The 20,890-nt window shown below is 38.8% G+C and overlaps 1 protein-coding gene across 1 annotated transcript; it reads left to right on the top strand.

Annotated features, from left to right (window-relative positions):
* The first annotated feature begins 481 nt into the window (after positions 1–481).
* Positions 482–19,368, top strand: mkln1 (muskelin 1, intracellular mediator containing kelch motifs). Its single transcript, XM_024285024.2, has 18 exons — positions 482–628; positions 3,407–3,476; positions 4,282–4,424; positions 4,583–4,671; positions 4,749–4,858; positions 6,841–7,033; positions 7,159–7,275; positions 7,459–7,524; positions 8,552–8,664; positions 8,797–9,009; positions 10,600–10,821; positions 10,899–11,028; positions 14,984–15,131; positions 15,408–15,522; positions 16,611–16,750; positions 16,973–17,075; positions 17,195–17,249; positions 17,332–19,368. Exons 1-18 carry the CDS (start codon positions 549–551, stop codon positions 17,451–17,453), a joined length of 2,229 nt encoding a protein of 742 aa, XP_024140792.1. The 5' UTR covers positions 482–548; the 3' UTR covers positions 17,454–19,368.
* The last annotated feature ends 1,522 nt before the right edge of the window (positions 19,369–20,890 follow it).

Here is a 20,890-nt window from a genome sequence, read left to right on the forward strand (position 1 = left end):
ATTCAGTTTGCCCATAACCCGATTAGTCGACTCATTGGGAAAAATAATCAATGATTAGTCGACTATTAAAATAATCGTTAGTGGCAGCACTAGTACATTGACTTGACATTGAAACTTGACGCCGGTGTCGAGTGAATCGTGTCCAGGTGTGAATGCACCATTGGTGTTAAGTTAATATATGCAACCAACAACATTTACCCCTGGACACACTTAAAATATGCATCACTGTACACCTTGTCCAAAAATACTTTGTGTGTCCAACATAAATTTCCATTAGTTTTTGTGCTGGTAAATACATGCAAATAACATCAGCCTTTTTTAAAGCTCTTGTAGCATAGAAATAATATTTCAAAACGGCTATACAGAAACTATACTATTTTAAAAACAACAACATTGGTCAGAGAAATACAGCAGATAAGGCATTTGAATTATAATCATAGCCATTCCTTCTCATTTTATTAGCTGAAAAACAGGTGTACTGTCTCTTTAAGTCTGCTCGCAGCTCTGTCCCTGTTAGCCTCCTGCTATCTGTTTTTTCATGCATCAAAATGGCTGTCGCTCCTGAGAGTAGAGTCCTCACTTACAGCGTTTTTAAATGGAGTTCCTACTCCTCTACCTATTTACCTGAGTGAGTATTTGGCACATGAGCTGACCGCTCGTGTACCGCAGTATCCGTACTTAACAGGCTACCTCCGTTCTCACGCTTATGGTTCAGCCGACCCGCCCGGCCTAGCTCGTCTGGGGTCCGGCTCAGCTAGCTTAGCTTTCTCGGTGGCAGTGGGTTCGTTTGTTTTGAACGCGCTGGCACTCCGGCGACACCTGAACGCCGAGCAGTTTGTCAGTCAAGAGAAAGATAGGGTGTTTATGGTGTCCTAAAACACATCCTGACTGTGTATTAGTCAACTTTGCACTTAAATTTGAACATTGTATATTGGGGGTTTACAGAGCAATGTGTACGTTAGAGTGTTGTAAGCAAAGGAGAATAAAATGGTGTGTTTTTCATTGAAAAACCGTATCAGTCAGCAACACAATTGTACATTGGGTCATTTTCGAGAATTTCTTTAAGTTCGCGCAAAGCATAAATCTTATAATTTTAAATAATGTTGTAGTTTTGTGCAACCGCCTGCACTCCGGGACCACGGATGTGAAATTTTAACGTAGGCCAACACGACTCCTGATGAAGGTAACTACTGTTATCTAACCTCATAGCGATGCTCTAGCTGCTATGCTAATGAGCGGCTGCCTAAAACGAAACCCACGAAACGAACTGTCAAACTCTTCAGCACATCAATGCATTCAATTATCATGAAATAGTTTAATATCTTATATGAGCCAGTAGAGCCTGTTGCTGTTTCAGCACTCGTGTCGCTAAGAAAGCCAAGCTAGCTAACAACAACAACAACAGAATGTGGAAGCTAACAGTCTGTTGTGATGCTAAACATTTCATTTTTTCTCCTCCATCGTAGTGTTAGTCGATATAGAAAAAAAGTATTAAGATATGATTTTTTTTAAAATAAATATCACAATAACAATATATATCACGATATCCCATAATTAAATGTATTCTAACATTTTTCTCAAGGGGAAAAGACAAACATCTATTTACTCACTTTTTTCTGTCTTTAATTTTTAGCTAAGATGTAAATGAATAGCCACAGATGACAAAAAAAAAATAAAGTGCACAAAAATGTCAACTTTCTCAGTAGAATAACATTTTTTTTGCTTAAAACTTCAGCAATAAAAATCAACAAATAAAAGAGAAATGGCACAATAGACATTAGTACTGACACAAACGATTGTTTTAATAGTTGTCTAATCACCGATTATTTTTTCTAATTAGTCGACTAATCGGGTCATTCAAAAATTGAATGTAAAGCACACATCTTAACCATCATTAGCTTTAAACTAACTACAAACTGCAATAATGCTTGTGTAAAATGCTGTAATCTGAATTTTTCCACTGAAGATGCTGAAATTGATAGCTAGAAACGCTGAAATCTATAGCTGAAATCGCTGAAGCTGAAAGCTAGCTAAAATATTATTTAAATGCCAAGTTAGCCTAAAAAAACATAGGTTAGCTTAAACATCTATCATGTAGCTTAAAACATAGCTAAACTTAAAATTACCCTAAAAAAAAAAAAAAAAAATCTTAAATTAGTTAAAACAGCTAGCGTGTAAATATTAGCCTAACTCCAGAACAGCCCAGAAAACAAACAAACAAAGCCTAAATTAGCTAAAACAGCTCTATAATGTAATTGCAATATTGACTAAGCTCCAAAATGGACAAAAAAAAAAACCACACTCACTCAAAAGAAAAGTTTAAATTAGCCAAACCAGCTAGCATGTAGCTGAAATATTAGCTAAAACGAGAAATAGTCTAAAAATACTTAATCAATGTCAAAATAGCCCAAAAAGTAAAACAAGGCAAAGGCCACAAAATGTAATAAATGCCATTTAAACATGTTGACGATTTCAAGGAAATTTTCATGTTTATTCCTCTATTTTGCACTTGTTGTCAAGGATTTCTGCAGCCCATAATCTAACACTAGAACATGTATGTGGGTAACATTTAATGATTTTACTAAAATATTATAAACAGTATGCTGCTAAATTGTTTTAAATGTTACGTTTTTTTTTTAACTACAGCTCTCTATTGCCGTCAGGCTGGACTCCGCATGTCCATCCATCAGGTCACAGATTAAGATATTCAAAACCCCATGGGCATTGAACTCACAAATCCATAGATTAATAACAAGTTTTCAAAGTGATATATTTTGGTATGCATTAAACTGATGAATGAGTGAAGCGGAAGACACTAAAGAACACAGAATGGGTCATCAAATCCTTTGTCATAAAAGCTCTTTTTGACTTTGTTATTCACTTGGCCTTTTCCGACGGCGGTGGAAATTTCTTCAGAATATCCAATATATGAGCATGTTAGAAGACCACACCTCTTCTACTTAGAGCAAGCTCAGAGGAGTCTGTCGATCAAATGTTTCAAACGTTTGACCCAAGACCACCTCCCTTAATTAAAAAAAAATAAAAAAAATCCTGAAAAAAATACTTGATGAAGATAACAATCTCATTCTCTGTAGCGTCCTCTGTTTATTTTATTGTTTTAACTGCTTGGATGCTTTTGGAAAGGATGTATGTCAAATAGTGGACCAAATCTTCAGAACAGATCCACAATTTGCTTTTTTTTTGTTGGTGATGCTCCAAATGTTTTCCACCTGGTCGGTTTAACCTGCTAAAAGTTCCTACCATTCCACTCTGATATCTGTGTCTTGCTAAAAAGCTAAAGATCAACCTTAAAAAATAAGTTTTATGTATGTGAGCGTATACTGCTAACAAACCTGCACCTTTATTGAATGATCTTTTCCCTAACCCGTCTCTGCTCACTCTGTAGGAATATTTTGGTGGATAAACCGAATGATCAGTCTTCCAGGTGGTCTTCTGAGAGCAACTACCCTCCACAGGTAGGCGTGTCTGTTAAATATCTGCTGCACAACAACAGCTCTTTCTACCTGCAGATCAAAAAGACTTAAATCTAGGGGTGTAACGATTTGATTCACATCATAATCAGTGGTTGCCGATTCGACTTATAGTCAATATTGGTTCGTTTCGAACGACTTGATCCAATTCACATGCAGACACAATCAATGAAGTGGCTCATTTGTCTTGGTGTTCAGAGGGAAACTCCCAGCTTTGTAGTCAACCTTTCACAGCACAGAGGACACGATCCGCTCCTCCCTTGTCTAGCTAATAAAACAGAGTGTCGGCCAAATGACAGAATCTGATGTCCTTGTACATGAGTCATGGGCGAGGTTGATGAGCGGAGCATCCGGCCTCATTACCAGGAGGACCAGTGCATGACTGGACAGTCGTGAGTTTGGTCTGTTGAGCTCCATTTATAGTTATTGATCATAAAAACTCAGGTAATGTTTTTTGAGCATGTCAGAAGACGAAAAAAGTTTTGTTTTTGCTGATTTCAGCTGATGAGAAGATGTTTTTTTTTTGCTGGCTTTGATATCAGTCCTTCGACCTTCGGGCGTCAGCTGTCAGGCATAATGGCAGCAGCAGATTCGTCAGTAGATGTCCTGACTCTAGAAAGGGCTGCTGCCATGCAGATCCAGCCCTCGATTATATGTAATGCTTCTTTGTCGAGGATATTTACTGCCATGTGGTAATGGAATTACCAAGCAAAACCTCACACGGACTGCATTACACGCAACTGTCAGTGAAAAGTGTTGTCTTGTTTTTTTTTTTTGTTTTTTCTACCAGTTTTTAATCTTAAAATTGGAAAGGCCAGCAATAGTTCAGAGCATCACCTTTGGGAAATATGAGAAGACCCACGTCTGCAACCTCAAGAAATTCAAAGTATTTGGTGGAATGAGTGAGGAGAACATGACCGAGCTTCTGTCCAGGTGAGATCCATCAGATTGACTTCTTTCATTTGATACTTTTAACAGTCAAAAACATTCGGGAGGGTTTCTGAAATGCATCAGATAATGGATCAACCTAAAATCCCCCATCAGTTATTTGTTGAATTCACATTTGTCTTCTTTTTCTGTGCATCTATTAGTGGCCTTAAGAATGATTACAACAAGGAGACGTTTACGTTAAAGCACAAGATCGATGAGCAGATGTTCCCCTGCAGATTTGTCAAAATAGGTAAAATAAGTTTTTTCCCCAAAGTCTGTTGAAACTCATTTGCCGTGGTCTGACATTCATCCCACTTTTCCCTGCAGTGCCTCTGATGTCTTGGGGTCCAAGTTTTAACTTTAGCATTTGGTACATTGAACTGCATGGCATAGAAGATCCAGATGTGGTGCAGCCCTGCCTTAACTGGTATAGCAAGGTAAGAACAGGAAGGCGTTCTCGTGTGGTACCTCTGGGATTTGGCCCAAACGGCAGAGCTAATAGGAGCCTACCATGTTCTGTGAGGTCCGCTGGGCCACAGCCTCCCTTTCTGACTGTGATCAGTCACAGTGAGCTGTGAATGTCGTGGTTCACAGCTCTGATGAGTGAGACTTTCTCACAGAATAATGGTGCCACTAGGTTTACACTTAGATTCATATTTCAATGAATCAGAATTGAACTAATTATTTTATAAGGTATTATTCAGTTTGATCATTTTGAACAAAAAGCTATCTTTGAATGTAGTTTTCATAGCAGAGACATCTTGGAATAAGTTAAACTTGGAAAGTTTCAGGTTTCCTGTTAAACAGATCACAACCCAAAACCCCTCTGGTCGTTTAAAAAGTCCCCTCTTGACTTGGGTTTTAACTTGCACAAAATAAACAAGGCTGGTCATTCTCTAATTTTGTGACATTTCCTCAGGTTTGACCTCTAAGCTTTCACAACATCTGCTGCTCTGCATGACAAGCCAGAGAACCCAAACTCAGGCTGAACCACTCTGACTGGTCTCCTGTCTCTGTTCAGATGGTTATCTTTTTGCAAGTGTTGTCCTTTATGACAACATTAAGGGACAGCATTGGAAGAAATACAATCAAACACAAGTGCTGAATCAAATTTGCTTCCCTACACCTCTGCTCCACTTGTAGGGGCATTTGAAGGAGCAGTGGTGCATTAAACATGCTTTTGAAAGCGGAGCCAAAGGGACTTAGGACTGGGTATCCCAATGCCAGTAGAGGGATCCGTACCATGCTTGTTACACAAAGTAGAAACTGATTTTTTTCATGTGGGCGTGCTCTCAAGCACAGAAGTTTAGATGTAAATGTAAATAATTACTTTTTGTTTTTAGATGACCTTTTAAATCAGCTTTTTAAAGTTAGCTACACGCTTATGCAGATGACAAGGCACTATATATCACTCATGGTATGGTAGTCCAAATTTTAAGACATAATTTTTCGATATTTCTCTGCTTGGAGGGCTAAATGTAGAGATTGGGAGAAGCCGTTTGGAGTTGGGAGAATTTGTAGGGGTTGGGAGAAGCCGTCTGGAGTTGGAAGAAACCAAATGGGTTGGGAGACGCCATTAGGGGATGGAAGAAGCCAAAGGGGTTGGAAGAAACCTAAGGCTTTAGGGAGAAACCATTGGTGTTGTGAGAAGCCGTAGGAGTTGGGAGAAACCAAAGGGGTTGAGAACAACCGTTTGGAGTTGGGAGAATTTGTAGGGGTTGGGAGAAGCCGTTTGAAGTTGGGAGATGCCATTAGGGGTTGGGAGAAGCCATAGAGGTATGGAGAAACCATAGGGGTATGGAGAAACCATAGGGGTTGTGAGAAGCGGTAGGAGTTGGGAGAAACCAAAGGGGTTGAGAAAAACCGTTTGGAGTTGGGAGAATTTGCAGGGGTTGGGAGAAGCCGTAGGAGTTGGGAGAAACCGAAGGGGTTGAGAAAAACCGTTTGGAGTTGGGAGAATTTGTATGGGTTGGGAGAAGCCGTTTGGAGTTGGGAGAAACCAAAGGAAGTTGGGAGAAGGCGTTAGGGTTTAGGGAGAAGCCGTACGGGGAAGGAAGCAATTTTGATTCACCCAAGATCCTCAGGTGTTCAGGTCAGTTATGACTCAAGCAGAATCATTGTTCTTTAGGAGAATCATTGAAGTCTCCCACAGTCATGAAAGGGTACAGCACACCATGTTCTGAATGTTTATGTACAGTGGGTACGAAAAGTATTCAGATATGGAAGTTTTTCTGTTTTATCAATTCTGAATTTTTTAAACCTTTGAATTATTTTTCTTAATTGTTTGGAACGCTTGATTTTCGATGGAATAAATTGTTTTCCGTCACACTAGAATAACTAGTCGATCAAAGAGCACATCGATAACCAGCCAATCAAATCATGACACAGACGTGACGTTCTTCTTGTTCTGTCTCTTCAGTACAGAGAGCAGGAAGCAATCCGCCTCTGCCTGAAACACTTCCGACAGCATAACTACACCGAGGCCTTTGAGTCTCTGCAGAAGAAGACTCGGATAGCGCTGGAGCACCCCATGCTGACTCACCTCCACGACCGGCTGGTGCTGCAGGGGGATTTTGATGCCTGTGAGGAGTTCATAGACAAAGCTGTCAAAGGTATTGGTCGCAGCTTTTAATATCGCTGTTCATTTCCAAATGTTATTTGCAGATGAATCCATGGGATTGTTTTTTTCCTTGTTTCCATTTGTGTGCCACAACTTTTGATCTTGTTTCCTTGCTAGATGGTTTGTTTAACCAGTATATCAGCCAGCAGGAGTACAAGCCCAGGTGGAGTCAGATCATCCCCAAATGTAACAAAGGTACAAGCAGCCAAGAAATCAGCAGAGACGACATAAACAGTGAGGCTCCTTATTCAACCAACAAATGCTCGGTCTTAGACACATTTCACCTAAACTCACTCTGTTTTTGCCCCCTCCCTTCCTTTTGTCCTCATTTTCCACCCATTCACTGTGCACTCCTTCCACACCCGTTCTCCATCCATCCCTCTTATGCCCGTGTCCCCCCTCCTCTCCTCTTTTCAGGTGATGGTGATGACAACAGGCCAGGAATGAGGGGGGGCCACCAAATGGTCATTGATGTGCAGACTGGTAAGACCTACGCCTTGGTTCTGACCTATGTGGATGGGTCTGGTCTTTAATAAGGGGATGATGCTGTATAAAGTAATACGCTTCAGGTGTTTCTGTGTAAAATCGGGTAAAATTTTGGATGGTAAAAATATTTATATTTTTTTATTTACTGACCAAAGACTCTGTGACTCAAACTTTAAATCTCGGCACTGGTGCAAAGCTTTGGCTCCCTTTGCACAAATATACATTTGATGTAATTCATTTATTTTTAACTTGTCAATCATTAATATGGCATAAGTTTCGACAAGTTAAAAAAAATAAATTGTATGGTCTTTAACTGGGCAACAGTTGGAAAGTCAGATTCAGAAATTAATTTTGATTTTTGGAAATAATCAATTTGGATCTTGAACTTGTCAATCATGTTATTTAAAAACAAAATAAACTGTTTTAGTAATCTAAGTATAACAAGTGAACAAAAAACTAATATAGTTTTATTTAAAGAATCATTTCTTCTGTTTGAAGACCTGTTCTAAACCCACAACAATACTTTCTCCATATTTTCTAGTTAAAATGCTTTAAAAAAAAAAAAAATCAAAGTTAGGAGTTTAGAATTCCTCTGTCCTTAAACTTCTTAACCATGTTCCTGGCTTTATTTATTCACGATTCTTGTGGACCGCTGGTGAAATTCATCATGAATGCTTTAAGGTCGTGTAAATAATTCGAGTGATCCAGTGCTCTCCTGTGCACCACAACTTCCTCTTTCCAGGCCTTGAAAGAATGGAATAAATGTTCTCTTTTTTCTGTGGGAGGTGGTTTTGCTGGATTTCTTGTGTACACAGGCGGTTTTATCTACAAATTCAAGCCTCAGTTTATACAAAACAAACAACTAAATTGAATCAAATTGAACTGTACACTCAAACAGTTTAAAGTTTACATTTGTCATATTTTTGAGGCAATCCGTCTTTCCAAATGTTTGTTAATCTGGTTTCCTCACGCTTTGGGGGTTCTGCTGCTATGCAGGGTTCTGATCACAATGTCTGTCCTGCAGAAACGGTATATCTGTTTGGAGGCTGGGATGGCACTCAGGATCTGGCAGACTTCTGGGCTTACAGTGTTCTGGAGAACCAGTGGGCCTGCATCTCCAGGGACACAGAAAAAGAGGTGAGTGTTCAAGAACTGTTGTTTCCTACAATGACTCGGCTTCTTAACTAGTTAAATGTTACTCAGTTGGTTTTCTTTGTTACTACAAGTACACAGTTATGTAATGGAGCTGTTCTGCTTTGTTCCAATCAGAGTGGTCCAAGTGCTCGCTCCTGCCACAAGATGTGCATCGACTCACAGAGACGGCAGATCTACACTCTGGGCCGCTACCTGGACTCCAGCGTCAGGAACAGCAAGTCTTTGAAGAGTGACTTCTATCGTTACGACATCGACGCCAACACCTGGACGCTGCTTAGTGAGGACACTTCAGCTGACGGAGGACCGAAGCTGGTGTTTGACCACCAGGTACAAACACCAACTGAACATATACTTTAAAGTCTGTCAGGAAATGATATATTCCATTCACAGAATCAAAATTTGGACCAAAACAAAAAGGGTTTTCTGCACCGAAGGACAAATCTGACTGGAAGTCTGTTCCAGATCTGTGGAGCATGAGAACTGAATGCAGCTTCTCCATTTTTAGTTTTGACTCCAAGAACTGACAAGAAACCACATACAGATGACCGGAGAGGTCTGGGTGGTACATACTGGGTCAGGAGGTCAGTCATGTATATTGGTACTGAACCATTCAAGGCTTTATAAACCAGTAAATTAACTTTAAAGTCTATCCTTTGGCAGACCTTTGAAGAACAACTAATGTTTTACTTTATAACCTGGGCCAGTGGGAGCATGTAGATGTTAAACAGAAGTGGTCCCAGGATGGAGCCTTGGGGAACTCCACATGTAATTTCTGTTGGCTCAGATGTGAAATTACCAATTGACACAAGATATTTCCTGTTTTCTTAGTATGTTTTTCATCCATCCATCTTCTTCTGCTCATCTGGTACCGGGTCCCATTTTGAACCAGTTTAGTACTGGCCAAGTGAAACCCAGTCTTCCAGTCGTCTGAGTAGTATTATTACGTGGTCGACTGTATCAAACGCAGCACTGAGATCCAGTAAAACTAGCACTGACATATTTCCACTGTCTGTATTCAAACGTATGTCATTAGTCACTTTGGTCAGAGCCGTTTCAGTGCTGTGGTTCTGTCTGAAGCCGGACTGGAAGACATCATAGCAGTTGTTATTTATTAGGAATTCATTTAGATGATGGAAAACGGCCTTTTCAATGATCTTACTTAAAAATGATATTAGTCTAAAGTTGCTCATTTGTGTTTTCATTGGTTCTGGGAAAACACCAGATGTTTAAGACATGTCATCTGCACAGCTATGGTAACTAATGTTCTTTATAACCTGGGCCAGTGGGAGCATGTAGATGTTAAATGCAAGTGGCCCTAGGATGGAGCCTTGGGGAACTCCACATGTAATTTCAATTGGCTCTGATGTGAAGTTACCAATTGACACAAAATATTTCCTGTTTTCCAAGTACGTTTTGAGCCAGTTTAGTACTGGCCCAATGAGACCCACCCAGTTTTCCAGTCGTCTGAGTAGTATAGCGTGGCCGACTTTATGAAATGTGAAACAGTAACGTTAAATTTTCCTTTCTTTATGTATTATTTTCAGAACTTATTTAGAGTTTTGGCAGAAGTGAAAAAAGTTATGAAATTAGCCTTCTTTTAATCGGTGACTGTCCAGTACTCGGATCTTTTACCAGATCTGAAAAGACATGACCATGTAAATGTTCTCAATTCCCAATAAAACTGTTTTTTTTTAATCCAAACTTCCCCAGACAGTCCTAGTGTGAAAGAGGGGCTTCATGGATCCACTTATGAACTAGAAAAAGCCTCCAGAATAACCTTAACAGAACCTTAAAGGAGCCCAGCCACTATTAGAGACCAGAAACACCTGGTTGACCCAGCGGCTATTGAAAACCGACAGGCCACAATTTGCAGATATACGGCATAAGGTTGTTGAGAGTTTATAACTCTCGTTGCAGATGTGCATGGACTCAGAGAAGCACATGATCTACACGTTTGGCGGTCGCATCCTCACGTGTAACGGCAGCGTGGAGGACAGCCGCACGTCGGAGCCACAGTTCAGCGGCCTGTACGCCTTCCACTGCCAGGCGGGGTCGTGGAGCCTCCTGAGGGAAGACTCCTGCAACGCCGGCCCAGAGGACATTCAGTCTCGCATCGGACACTGCATGCTCTTCCACACTGTGAGTCTGCACGGATGGTCCGATACAACCTGGCACCAGACTATTTCCACAAAACTGAGGTTCATCTCTTCTTCCAGAGAAACCGCTGCCTCTATGTGTTTGGAGGTCAGAGGTCCAAGACTTACCTCAATGATTTCTTCAGCTACGATGTGGACGGAGACCACGTGGAGATCATTTCTGATGGCACCAAGAAGGACTCCGGCATGGGTAAGGGCTAGAAAATCCATTCATTATTTTTCTTTTAAGTCATCTTGTTTTCATTTTTGGCAAATAAAACCCCAACTTTAAGTCGTTTTTTATTGTAAGATAAAATAAAAGATTCACCTTTCAGTAACCGGGCAAAAGTTTAGTTGTGTGAATGCTTTCCAGCATTCTTCTTCTGCTGCTTTTCATGCGTTTTTCAGCAAATAAAACCTCAATCACACTTTCAGTGATTTCAGTAATCTTGGTATCAAAACGTTCAGCTAGTTCAGAACATCACTGATTGTGTTTTTTGGTATTTATAAACTTTATAGTTTTTGAAATATTGAGCAAAATATGTGAACTTCCGCATAAACTTTTAGCTAGAGACACCATTCAAACTTTAAAATGTTGAGCAACTACTGTGTTTTTTAGGGTAATTTTAGGGTAATGAAGGTTCAGAAACGTACTATAAATGACACTACACATGTATTCTACAAGGACTTGGTTAGGAAAGCTGTTTGATCGCTTAAGTGTCGGATGAGCGAAGAGAGCAGGACAAACTACTCAACATGGGGGTGGCAGGACAAACCACTCCTTCATTGTCCTGGGGGGGCGCACCAGAGAAAGCAGTGTAAATTGGGGGTTAGACTGAGGCTGTAGGTTGGAGTGAAAGAGCTGAAATCTCTTTTGAGATTTGGTCAACGGACCGACTGAAACGACATTCTGGAGATCTCTTTAAAACGCTTTAAATCTGTCATTCCAGATAGACAGAGTCTATCTTAGTGTTGTTTACTCATCCATAAATGTAAATGTCAAAGCTTTTGTGCTTTCTTGGTAACACTTTGTTCTTAATGGGGCCAGATCAATCCATTTTATTTATAGAAGCCTTTAAAAATAGCCAAGAAATCAGCAACGCAAAGTGAATGGGACGACAGAACAGCCGAGGGTCCTTTGAAGACGCTGCAGTCGGATCATCATGAAACTGTCGTTTCTGCTCACACGTCCACCTGTGTTTTCTCTGAGAACTGTTCCGTTTAAACGTGGAAGAATAGTGTAATATTTTATCTTTTCAAATCCTCATTTTTCCATCTGAAAGGCTCCAATCAGACGTAGTTTCAGAAATCCCTGCTTCTGCAGGATACGCGGGGCCTCAGAGGAACTGGAACTCATCTCAGTCTTGGCAACTCTGGATGAAATGAAATTCAGGAAAAAGAAAACAGGGAGTCATTGGCAATGGAGAGAAAAGAACAGAATGTGTTTTGGCAGCAAGAAAGCAGCGAGTTCAGACAGTCCTGGAGGAGAAGGGCGTTTAGGTGTGAGTCTGTTGATGTGAGCTTCACCTGAGCAGGTCGGGTCAGGTGACTCCTCTCCAGCTGGATGAAAGCTTCTGTTGTTTTGGTCTCCAAAAGGTTGTGAAACGGTTCCATCGGCCTTAAAGCCCTAATTTCTGATTTAATGTTGGAGCTCATTCTTCAAGGTGCTCTAGTGTTTAGACTAAAAATCTAACAAGGAGCTTCTGTTTTCTCAACTTTTTTTAGGATTTATTATTGAAAAAAATGTACCTTCAGCCTGAAAAAAACTGCGATTCTTCAACCAAATGTTCCTGATCGTTGGACCTCCTTTCATGTGTGTTTTTGATCACTCCAGATTTCTGCAGTTTCCTTTATTACTTTTAAACCAAGGCCAAACATTATCTGTTAATTGTTAAATATTTGAGTATTTTTATTCGTCTAGATTAGATCCTCCCATCGAACCATCACATACTTAAATACATCTCCAAGTCCAGCCTTAGATTTAGTTTGTGGTTGATAAAAACAAGTTAGGAACGTCTGTTTCTGATTCATCTGAAGTGATCTGCAAGATCGTTTAGGAGAAAAATTACTCCAGGAATAAGGAATAAATAATTAATGATAATAATAATGATAATGATAATAATGATTGCTGCCGTCCACTCACTCCTGTTTTTATTGGAGCTTCTTTAGTCAAAGGAGTTCAGAGGAGAAGATGATCTAGAGCAGGAATGGACAACTCCAGCCGCCCTCGAGGCCTGGACTCATCTACCCCTGATCTAGAGAATATTTGTAGAAAAGTTTTTTTTTTTTCATTCTGATTTTTGCTGCTCTATTCAACTGACTATTAGGACAAACTGAAATATAAATGAATTAATTAATAAATACATTTACAAGAATAAAGTTTTAAAATGATGAGAAAAAAGTGTAAAATCTACAATAGTAAACTTGTAAAATTGTCAGTGAATATTTCAACATAGTATGAGAATAAACTCATATAATTATAAGTAAAAAAGTCAACATTTACTAGAATAAAGTTGTAAAATAATGAGAGAAAAAAAAATATTTTACTAGAGTAAAATCTTTCACTTATGAGAAAAAAAAGTCATGACTTTATGATAATAGAATTGTAAAATTATGAGTAAAAAAGGTCGTAATTTTATAAGAATACGTTTGTAAAATTATTAGTTTAAAAAAGTATATATTTTAGGAGAATAAACTTGTGAAATTATTAGTAAAAAAAGTAGATTTTACTAGAATGAAAGCGTTCACTTATGAGTAAATTGGTCATTATTTTACAACAATTGAATTGTAGAATTATGAGAAACGTAGTAAATTTACAAGAATAAACTTATAAAATTATTAGTAAAAAAGGTCATTATTTTTAATTATATTTAAGAATAAGTTTTTTAAATTATAAATAAAAAAGTAAACATTTATGAGAATAAACTCATAAAACTATGAATGAAAAAGTATATTTTACAAGAATTGTGAGTAAAAAAGTGAACATTTACGACAATAAACTTGTGAAATTATGAGTAAAAAAGTAGTAATTTTAGAAGAATACGTTTTTAAAATTGAGTAAAAAGTCAACATTTATCAGAATAAACTCATAAAAATATATGAAAAAAATCTATATTTTACAAGAATACACGTATACAGTAATGAGTAAAAAAGTCAACATTTACGAGAATAAAGTAGTAAAAACATGAAAAATCTACAAGAATGAAAATGTAGACTTATGAGTATAAAGGACAGGATTTTTTAGAATAAACTTGTGAAATTATGAGTAAAAAAGTATTTATTTTACAAGAGCAAACGTGTATAATTATAAGTTAAAAAAAGTCTACTTTTTGCAAGAAAAAACTTATGAGTAAAATGTTTGTTTTACAAGAATAAACTTGTAGAAATATGATTACAATTTTTAATATTAGAAGAATAAACGTGTACATTTTTGAGTAAAAAGGTCCATATTTTATGGGAATAAAGTTCTAATTTTATAAGTTATAAGTTGAGAATTCTTAATATTAATGATGCAAAAGGTCGTTTTCCAAGAAAAATACAAACGAATAAAAACCACAATGGAGTTTCGGTTTGAGAGACGTAACTGTTTCTTCAACATTGGTCCTACTAATGAGGAAGTCTTTTAATGAGTCGACAGACTCATTGTGAGTAGCATCAAGACTTTTAAAATAATATACTGGAAGCTGGACTCTTAAGAAGAAGAGGTTTTGTGACGGAGCCAAATGCATTGTGGGAAATTGATTCCTTAGAATTTTCTTGTGATTTTATGACTTTATTCTAGTAAAATGTGGATTTTTTTCATCATTTGACAACTTTATTCTTGCATATTAATGATTTTTGTCTTTTGTAGTTGTCCTAATACTTTGTTGGAATATTGACAGTAATATTTAATTTTTTTTCTACTTTATTTCAAGTACAGGAATGCATTCATTGATAAAAATGTTGATATTAAAATGTTTTTGGAGTAACATTAGCTTGACGTTTAACCTCTTTTTCTGTCATGCCTCGTTGCTATGGCAACCTGTTTCCATGTTGTCCATCTTTTTTGAACTTTTGGAAGTTTATGCTGTCTTTAGTGAAGCGCTTAAGAAATTTTCTTTTTAAAAAATATTCTCTGAGTCCTGGAAATGTAGTAACGCTGTTATTTACGTTCTTTTTGGGTGCAGTTCCCATGACGGGCTTCACCCAGAGGGCCACCATCGACCCCGAGCTCAACGAGATCCACGTCCTCTCGGGACTCAGCAAAGACAAGGACAAGCGCGAGGAGAACGTGCGCAACTCCTTCTGGATTTACGACATCGCCCGTAATAACTGGTAGGATAAAAACCAGCTCTCCCTCCTTCTCGTGTCACAGTGTGATCATAGCCGCAGCAGGAAGTCGTTGCAGAGATCTTCACCACAGCAGTGTGCAGCAGCCAGCACATGTTTGCACACATGTCAGAGTCCTCCTCACACTCAGCTGTGTTTCATGTGGCGTGTCTGGACATGTTGTTGTTCTCAGCATGCAGCCGTCACTGATAAACTTGTATGACAACGTGTGTGTTCGTGTTTGTGCCACTTCCTGATCCTGCATGTGTGTTTTCCGCTCAGGTCATGCGTCTACAAGAACGATCAAGCAATGAAGGAAAACCCAAACAAGACCCTGCAGGAGGAGGAGCCTTGTCCTCGCTTCGCACACCAGCTGGTCTACGACGAGATGCACAAAGTAACACAATCGCACAGTCACTGTGTTAAATGCAGGAGCGTTTTCTGTCCTTCATCCTCCTCCAAACACGGTGGTCCTTCGCTATGACGCCCTTCAACATTTATTTTGTCCTGCATCCTGATTGGCTGTAGATCTTGTCAATCAATCTCCTCCAAGCTTTAACTCCTGTAAAGAACAGGGGTGTGTATTAACAATATGTATCACCACACATGTATCATGATGCGATACATATCCTAATATAAACCGTACACGATCATATGGCACTATTTTTTTATATATCTAAATATTAATACATTTTTCACATTAGTAAAATTGTAAAACTCATGTTATTTAATGATCAGAACATTAAGCACCGCAACTCATAAAAAAGTTGTTTTTACCCACAAATTCATGGTGCTTTTATTTTGGTAATTTAGAAAATATTTTAGTAGAAAACAAAAGTAAGACTGAACTGCATGTCTGCTTTAAAATAATGAATTAAATATCGCCTTGGTAGTGTTTTAAATCTAGTATCGCCAATTAAAGATCCAGGATTATTTTCTCACACCCCTGGTCAGGGATGTGCACAGGATTTTTGTGGGGCAGGGGCTGAAAGGTGGATAAGGGTGGATTTTTGTCCTTTAAACAATGTGAAAATTAAGTAAAAATTAAAAATAGAGTCCTAATAGTTAAATACTGAGCTATATGACCTATGTAGGTGAAAGTGAAACAAAAATTCATTCACTTTATCATAGACTTGGAAGACATCTAAAGCCAATAAATCCCTGGATTCACTTTATTTTGACATTGTGTTTCAGAAAAATTCAACATGAATCAAGTTTAATACAGATGATAATGTTTAAAAAAAAAGATCTTCTACATCTAAAAAAAGCAGAAATTATGAATAATATTTAACACTATTACTTAACGGTTGCTGAGAGAATTTAGTGATTTAGTTTGGTTTTTCTGTGGCGTTTTTGATCATATTCTGTCACTTCAGGTTCACGTTGATCATCTACCGTTTTCATTTCTGTTAATTGTCGTCCGTGTATAAAAGTGTCTGTTTTTCAGTAAGAAAAAAGCATCTTTCATTGCTTTTATTGCTTCAGGTCCATTATCTCTTCGGAGGAAACCCCGGGAAGTCGTGCTCTCCTAAAATGCGCCTGGATGACTTCTGGTCCCTCCGACTGTGTCGGCCCTCTAAGGAGTACCTGCTCCGCCACTGCAGATACCTCATCAGGAAATACAGGTCTGTCGCGTTCATGTAGCTGTGATCGTGATCAAGATCTGTAATGATGACGTTCAATCGAATAAATAGTTGAAGTACATCTGGGTGAGCAGGTACAAACATTCAAAGGGTCATAACTTTCTCCATTACCAATTCAATCCTGTGGTTTCTTTGCTTGTGTTGCCACCTAGTGGTTAGTAGCTGTATCAACACGCTGTTTCTCTGTTTCTTTTGACTCTGCAGATTTGAAGAAAAAGCCCAGTCAGAGCCGCTCAGCGCTCTGAAGTACCTGCAGAATGACCTGTCGCTCACCGTCGACCACACGGACCCCGACGAGACCAAAGAGGTGTGTCTTCTCGCTGCTCCTCCTTTCCCTCCCTCAGGAAGTGCAAACGACCATTACTGCAAAGCCATTCAGAGCGGCTGCATGTCGGCGTGACGGTAGATGTTTGGTCTTTGTTTCAGTTCCAGCTCCTGCCGTCGGCTCTTTTCAAGTCCGGCTCGGATTTCATCCCTCTGGGTAAGAGTTCCTTCCACCGCAAGGCTTTGAGCTCAAGTTCTGCTGTAAGTTCCTACATAATCAACTACTTTTTCTCTGACAGGTTTCTCCGACGTCGATCAGACGTACGCTCAGAGGACGCAGCTCTTTGACACGCTGGTCAACTTCTTTCCAGACAGCATGACGCCGCCGAAGGGCAACCTGGTAGACCTCATCACCCTTTAGCATCTCACCTTCCACCACCTCGCCCGACACACTGGTTGGGACTCCCCGCTGTGTTACGAATGTGAGACAGAAACCAGGTATTTTTGTAGTCACAAATCCCACCGGTCGGATCGCACTCCGCCCACCTCCATCACACTGAGCTGCTTCTGGGCGGGGCAGCAGGCCGGCCACACCCAGGGGGGAGGAGCATACAGAGATGGATGTGAATGAAGACGTTCCGGAGCATGCTAAACCCACTCACGTCTGCCAAAAATATGTCAATTTTTTCTTCTTTAAGCCAAAAAACATTCATTTTTTTGCTGTTTTTTTTCCTTAAATGCTGGATTTTTACACACAAACTTTATGACTGGAAGCTGAATTTATTTATTTAAAGAGAACAACTTTCATCCTATTTCTCTGAAGATTTTGGTTCAACTGATCTTCATCATAAGCTCTTCAATTCAGTTCAGCAGAAAAATATATGTATTTATAAAGAGGGATTCTCTCTGCCGAACTGGCAACTCAACCTAAATCTTTTCCTTAAACTTCTTAAGCTCCTAATTGGTTTAGATTCCTGTTTCATTGAGAGCTCTTACTTCATCCCAGAAATCCTTCCGTCTCTATGGAAGAAAGAACATGTCAGCGTTGGAGCTGATAAGGCTGTTTATCCAGACTCCACAAAGTAGGAGAAAAATAGACATTTTAGCACAAATTCCTCATAGCATCAGAGAAGCACGGTGATGGAGGGTCATGGTGTGGGCTTTTTTTTTTTTAATTACCTGCGGCCAGGAAAAAATAGATTCTTTCCAGCACTTTAAGGTGCTTTTATACTTTAATAAGAGGAGAAATTCTGATAATAACGACTCTGAACTCACTTTTATGTGTTTGATCCGTTTGATGGATTTCCGAGTTTGGAATGCTGTGATTTTCGGAGGTCCGGTCCTTTAGTTTGTGCGGCAGATCCACCGTTGTTCACACAAAGCTTTAGGTTGTTGGTGGAGAGGGCGTGGCCTCTCGCCGTCTCTCAAACGAACGTGAATGTTCTGGTACCTGCCTTATTTCTAATGTGGTTGATCCTTTTGAAGGAAGTTGGATTCTGGCGGGAACTCTAAATGTGTCGGTGAGGATTGAAGCTGTGAAGAAGAACCTGAACTAACTGTAGGTTGAAGTATTATTTATGTTTGCCTTTTTCCCCCTAAAAATTATTTTCAATGAATTAAAAACTAACTTTACATTCCTTAAATATAAAATGAATCTAAAACATAATTCTAAAAATATACCTTTTAAGTTTGCTCTTTTAAGTGTTTCATCTGATGCCTTTTCTCTTTCTGGAGCTTAAACACACAAATCCTTTAACAGAACTACGTGAAACGACTTTTGTTTACATGGTAATAATCTGAAAATTGAAGTATTTTTAATCTCACTTTTGTTAGTTTTGGGGTTTTTTTTCATGGGGGCTCCACTCGTGCTCCTGGAAGTATTGTGTCTAAATCCCTCGAAGTCTTACCCTGTCCTGCATGTTCTGTCTGGCCACAATGACAGGAGTCATCCTGCTTACGCAGGTGTATAGAAAAGGAAGTGACACCCACTCCCCCCCTCATCTGGGATGGCGCTGACCCAAAGTTCTTCGATGAAGTAGAAGCTTCACTCTAAATGTAGAAAATATCAAGAAGGGACGTGTGTGGTGATGGTCAAGCAGCTCCATTCCCTGCACTAAACTTTTGTAAAAATAATCAAACACACGACGGCGAATACTCTCGGATGAAGATCCTCTCCACGTTTGCTCTGTTGCATCACATCCATGGGGGGTTTGAAGGCCGTTGATCTGAGAAAGCACTACTCTGTGGATACAGCGAATGTGTAGAAAACATTATAGTAATGTATTGCATTGTATGTACTGTATATACTGAATAAAGATTGTATTTTGTTCAAGTTTTCCTGTTTCTGCCCCCTGGTGGTGTCTTGAAGCACTAAGTGAAAGTCAAGGCCCGGGGGCCGGATCCGGCCCTCCAGATCATTTTAGTTTATTGTTATTAATAGTCTGATGTTATCTTGACAAAATATATTTTTTTAGGCTGTTTTGAAGTTTAGCTATTTTTTCAGTTACATGCTAGCTGTTTTGGCTACATATTTTTTATTTTTTTTAGGCTAATTTGGCATTTAGCTAATATTTTAGCTAGCTATCAGCATCAGCGTTTTCAGCTATCAATTTCAGTATCTTTAGCGGCCAAATTCAGCTTACAGCATTATCACACTCGCATTATCGCAAGTAATGCTGTATATCTAGTTCATAATTATGTTAAAAAGTTGCGTTTTTCAAGTTTTAAAACTTTAGATTTAGAGTGTTTAATACAAGTCTATCCTGTTCGGCCTGTGACCTAAGGTGTGTTTTGGATTTTGCCGCCCCTTGTTATTGAGTTTGACACTCCTGCACTAAATTAAGGGATGGTTATCTGTTATTATTTCCAGAAATGATTCGATTCACAAGAGCCTGAATCGATTCGATTCCGTTTTTTTTCCAATTCTTTCTATTCTTCAATTCAATTTTAAGTTTACACATTTATACACATTTGTTTAGAAATACATAAAAAAATCTATTATTTAATTTGAATATATTTATATTATTCTGATACAGTTCACATATTGTAAAATTTTTTAGTAAAATAATGAGATTGTTGATATCATCCAGTGTTACATAGATTCTCTAAAGGAGAAGTTCTAACAAAAATAATCATTAACATTGTAAACATTGTTCTGTTCTCCTGGAGGGAGTTTCAGTTTGGCCACTAGGTGGCGATTGCGCTAAAGAAGTACACCTTATTAAGGAAAAAGACAACAGTATGAAGGCAAAAAAACTAAGTTTTAGACCACAAATAGTTACTTTGAAAATGATTTCCTTAAAGGAGTTTGAAAAATTAATGCCTGTAAGTAAATAAGGATCTTAATTTAGTCATCAATGTATTTTTTTGGTCAACCGAATGTTAGCATTAGCCGTCCTATGGGAAATTCTATTGAACATTAGCATCAAGCTAGCAGACTTTAGCTTTGTGCGCTACATCGATTTATATCTTTTGTGAATCGATTATTGATCTATTAAGCTTACACTGATTCAAATCGATTAATCCATTTTTTTCACGGGTCTGAAACTGGCGGCCCGCGGGCCATTTTGGCCCCCAAGTCAATATTTTGTGGCCCCCACCTTAATATGAAAGTTCAGTGTCTACTAAGCAATCTCTTCTGCATGTCCACCCTTCTTTGATGATAGCTTTGTATTTGCTTGTGATTTTTATTCTTAAAACTTTGCGTTTGCTTTTGTCGTTGGATCTGGTCATCAGAAAAGTCCTTAGCAACAGTTGCTAGCGTTGTTAGCTCCTGACGTTTCACAGAAGATGGTGCTTAGTAGTACATAGACATGAACAAATGTTCAATAAACTTGTTCAGTAGACATAGACAATGGA

Source organism: Oryzias melastigma, linkage group LG23, assembly GCF_002922805.2.
Source record: "Oryzias melastigma strain HK-1 linkage group LG23, ASM292280v2, whole genome shotgun sequence".
NCBI classification, from domain to species: domain Eukaryota; kingdom Metazoa; phylum Chordata; class Actinopteri; order Beloniformes; family Adrianichthyidae; genus Oryzias; species Oryzias melastigma.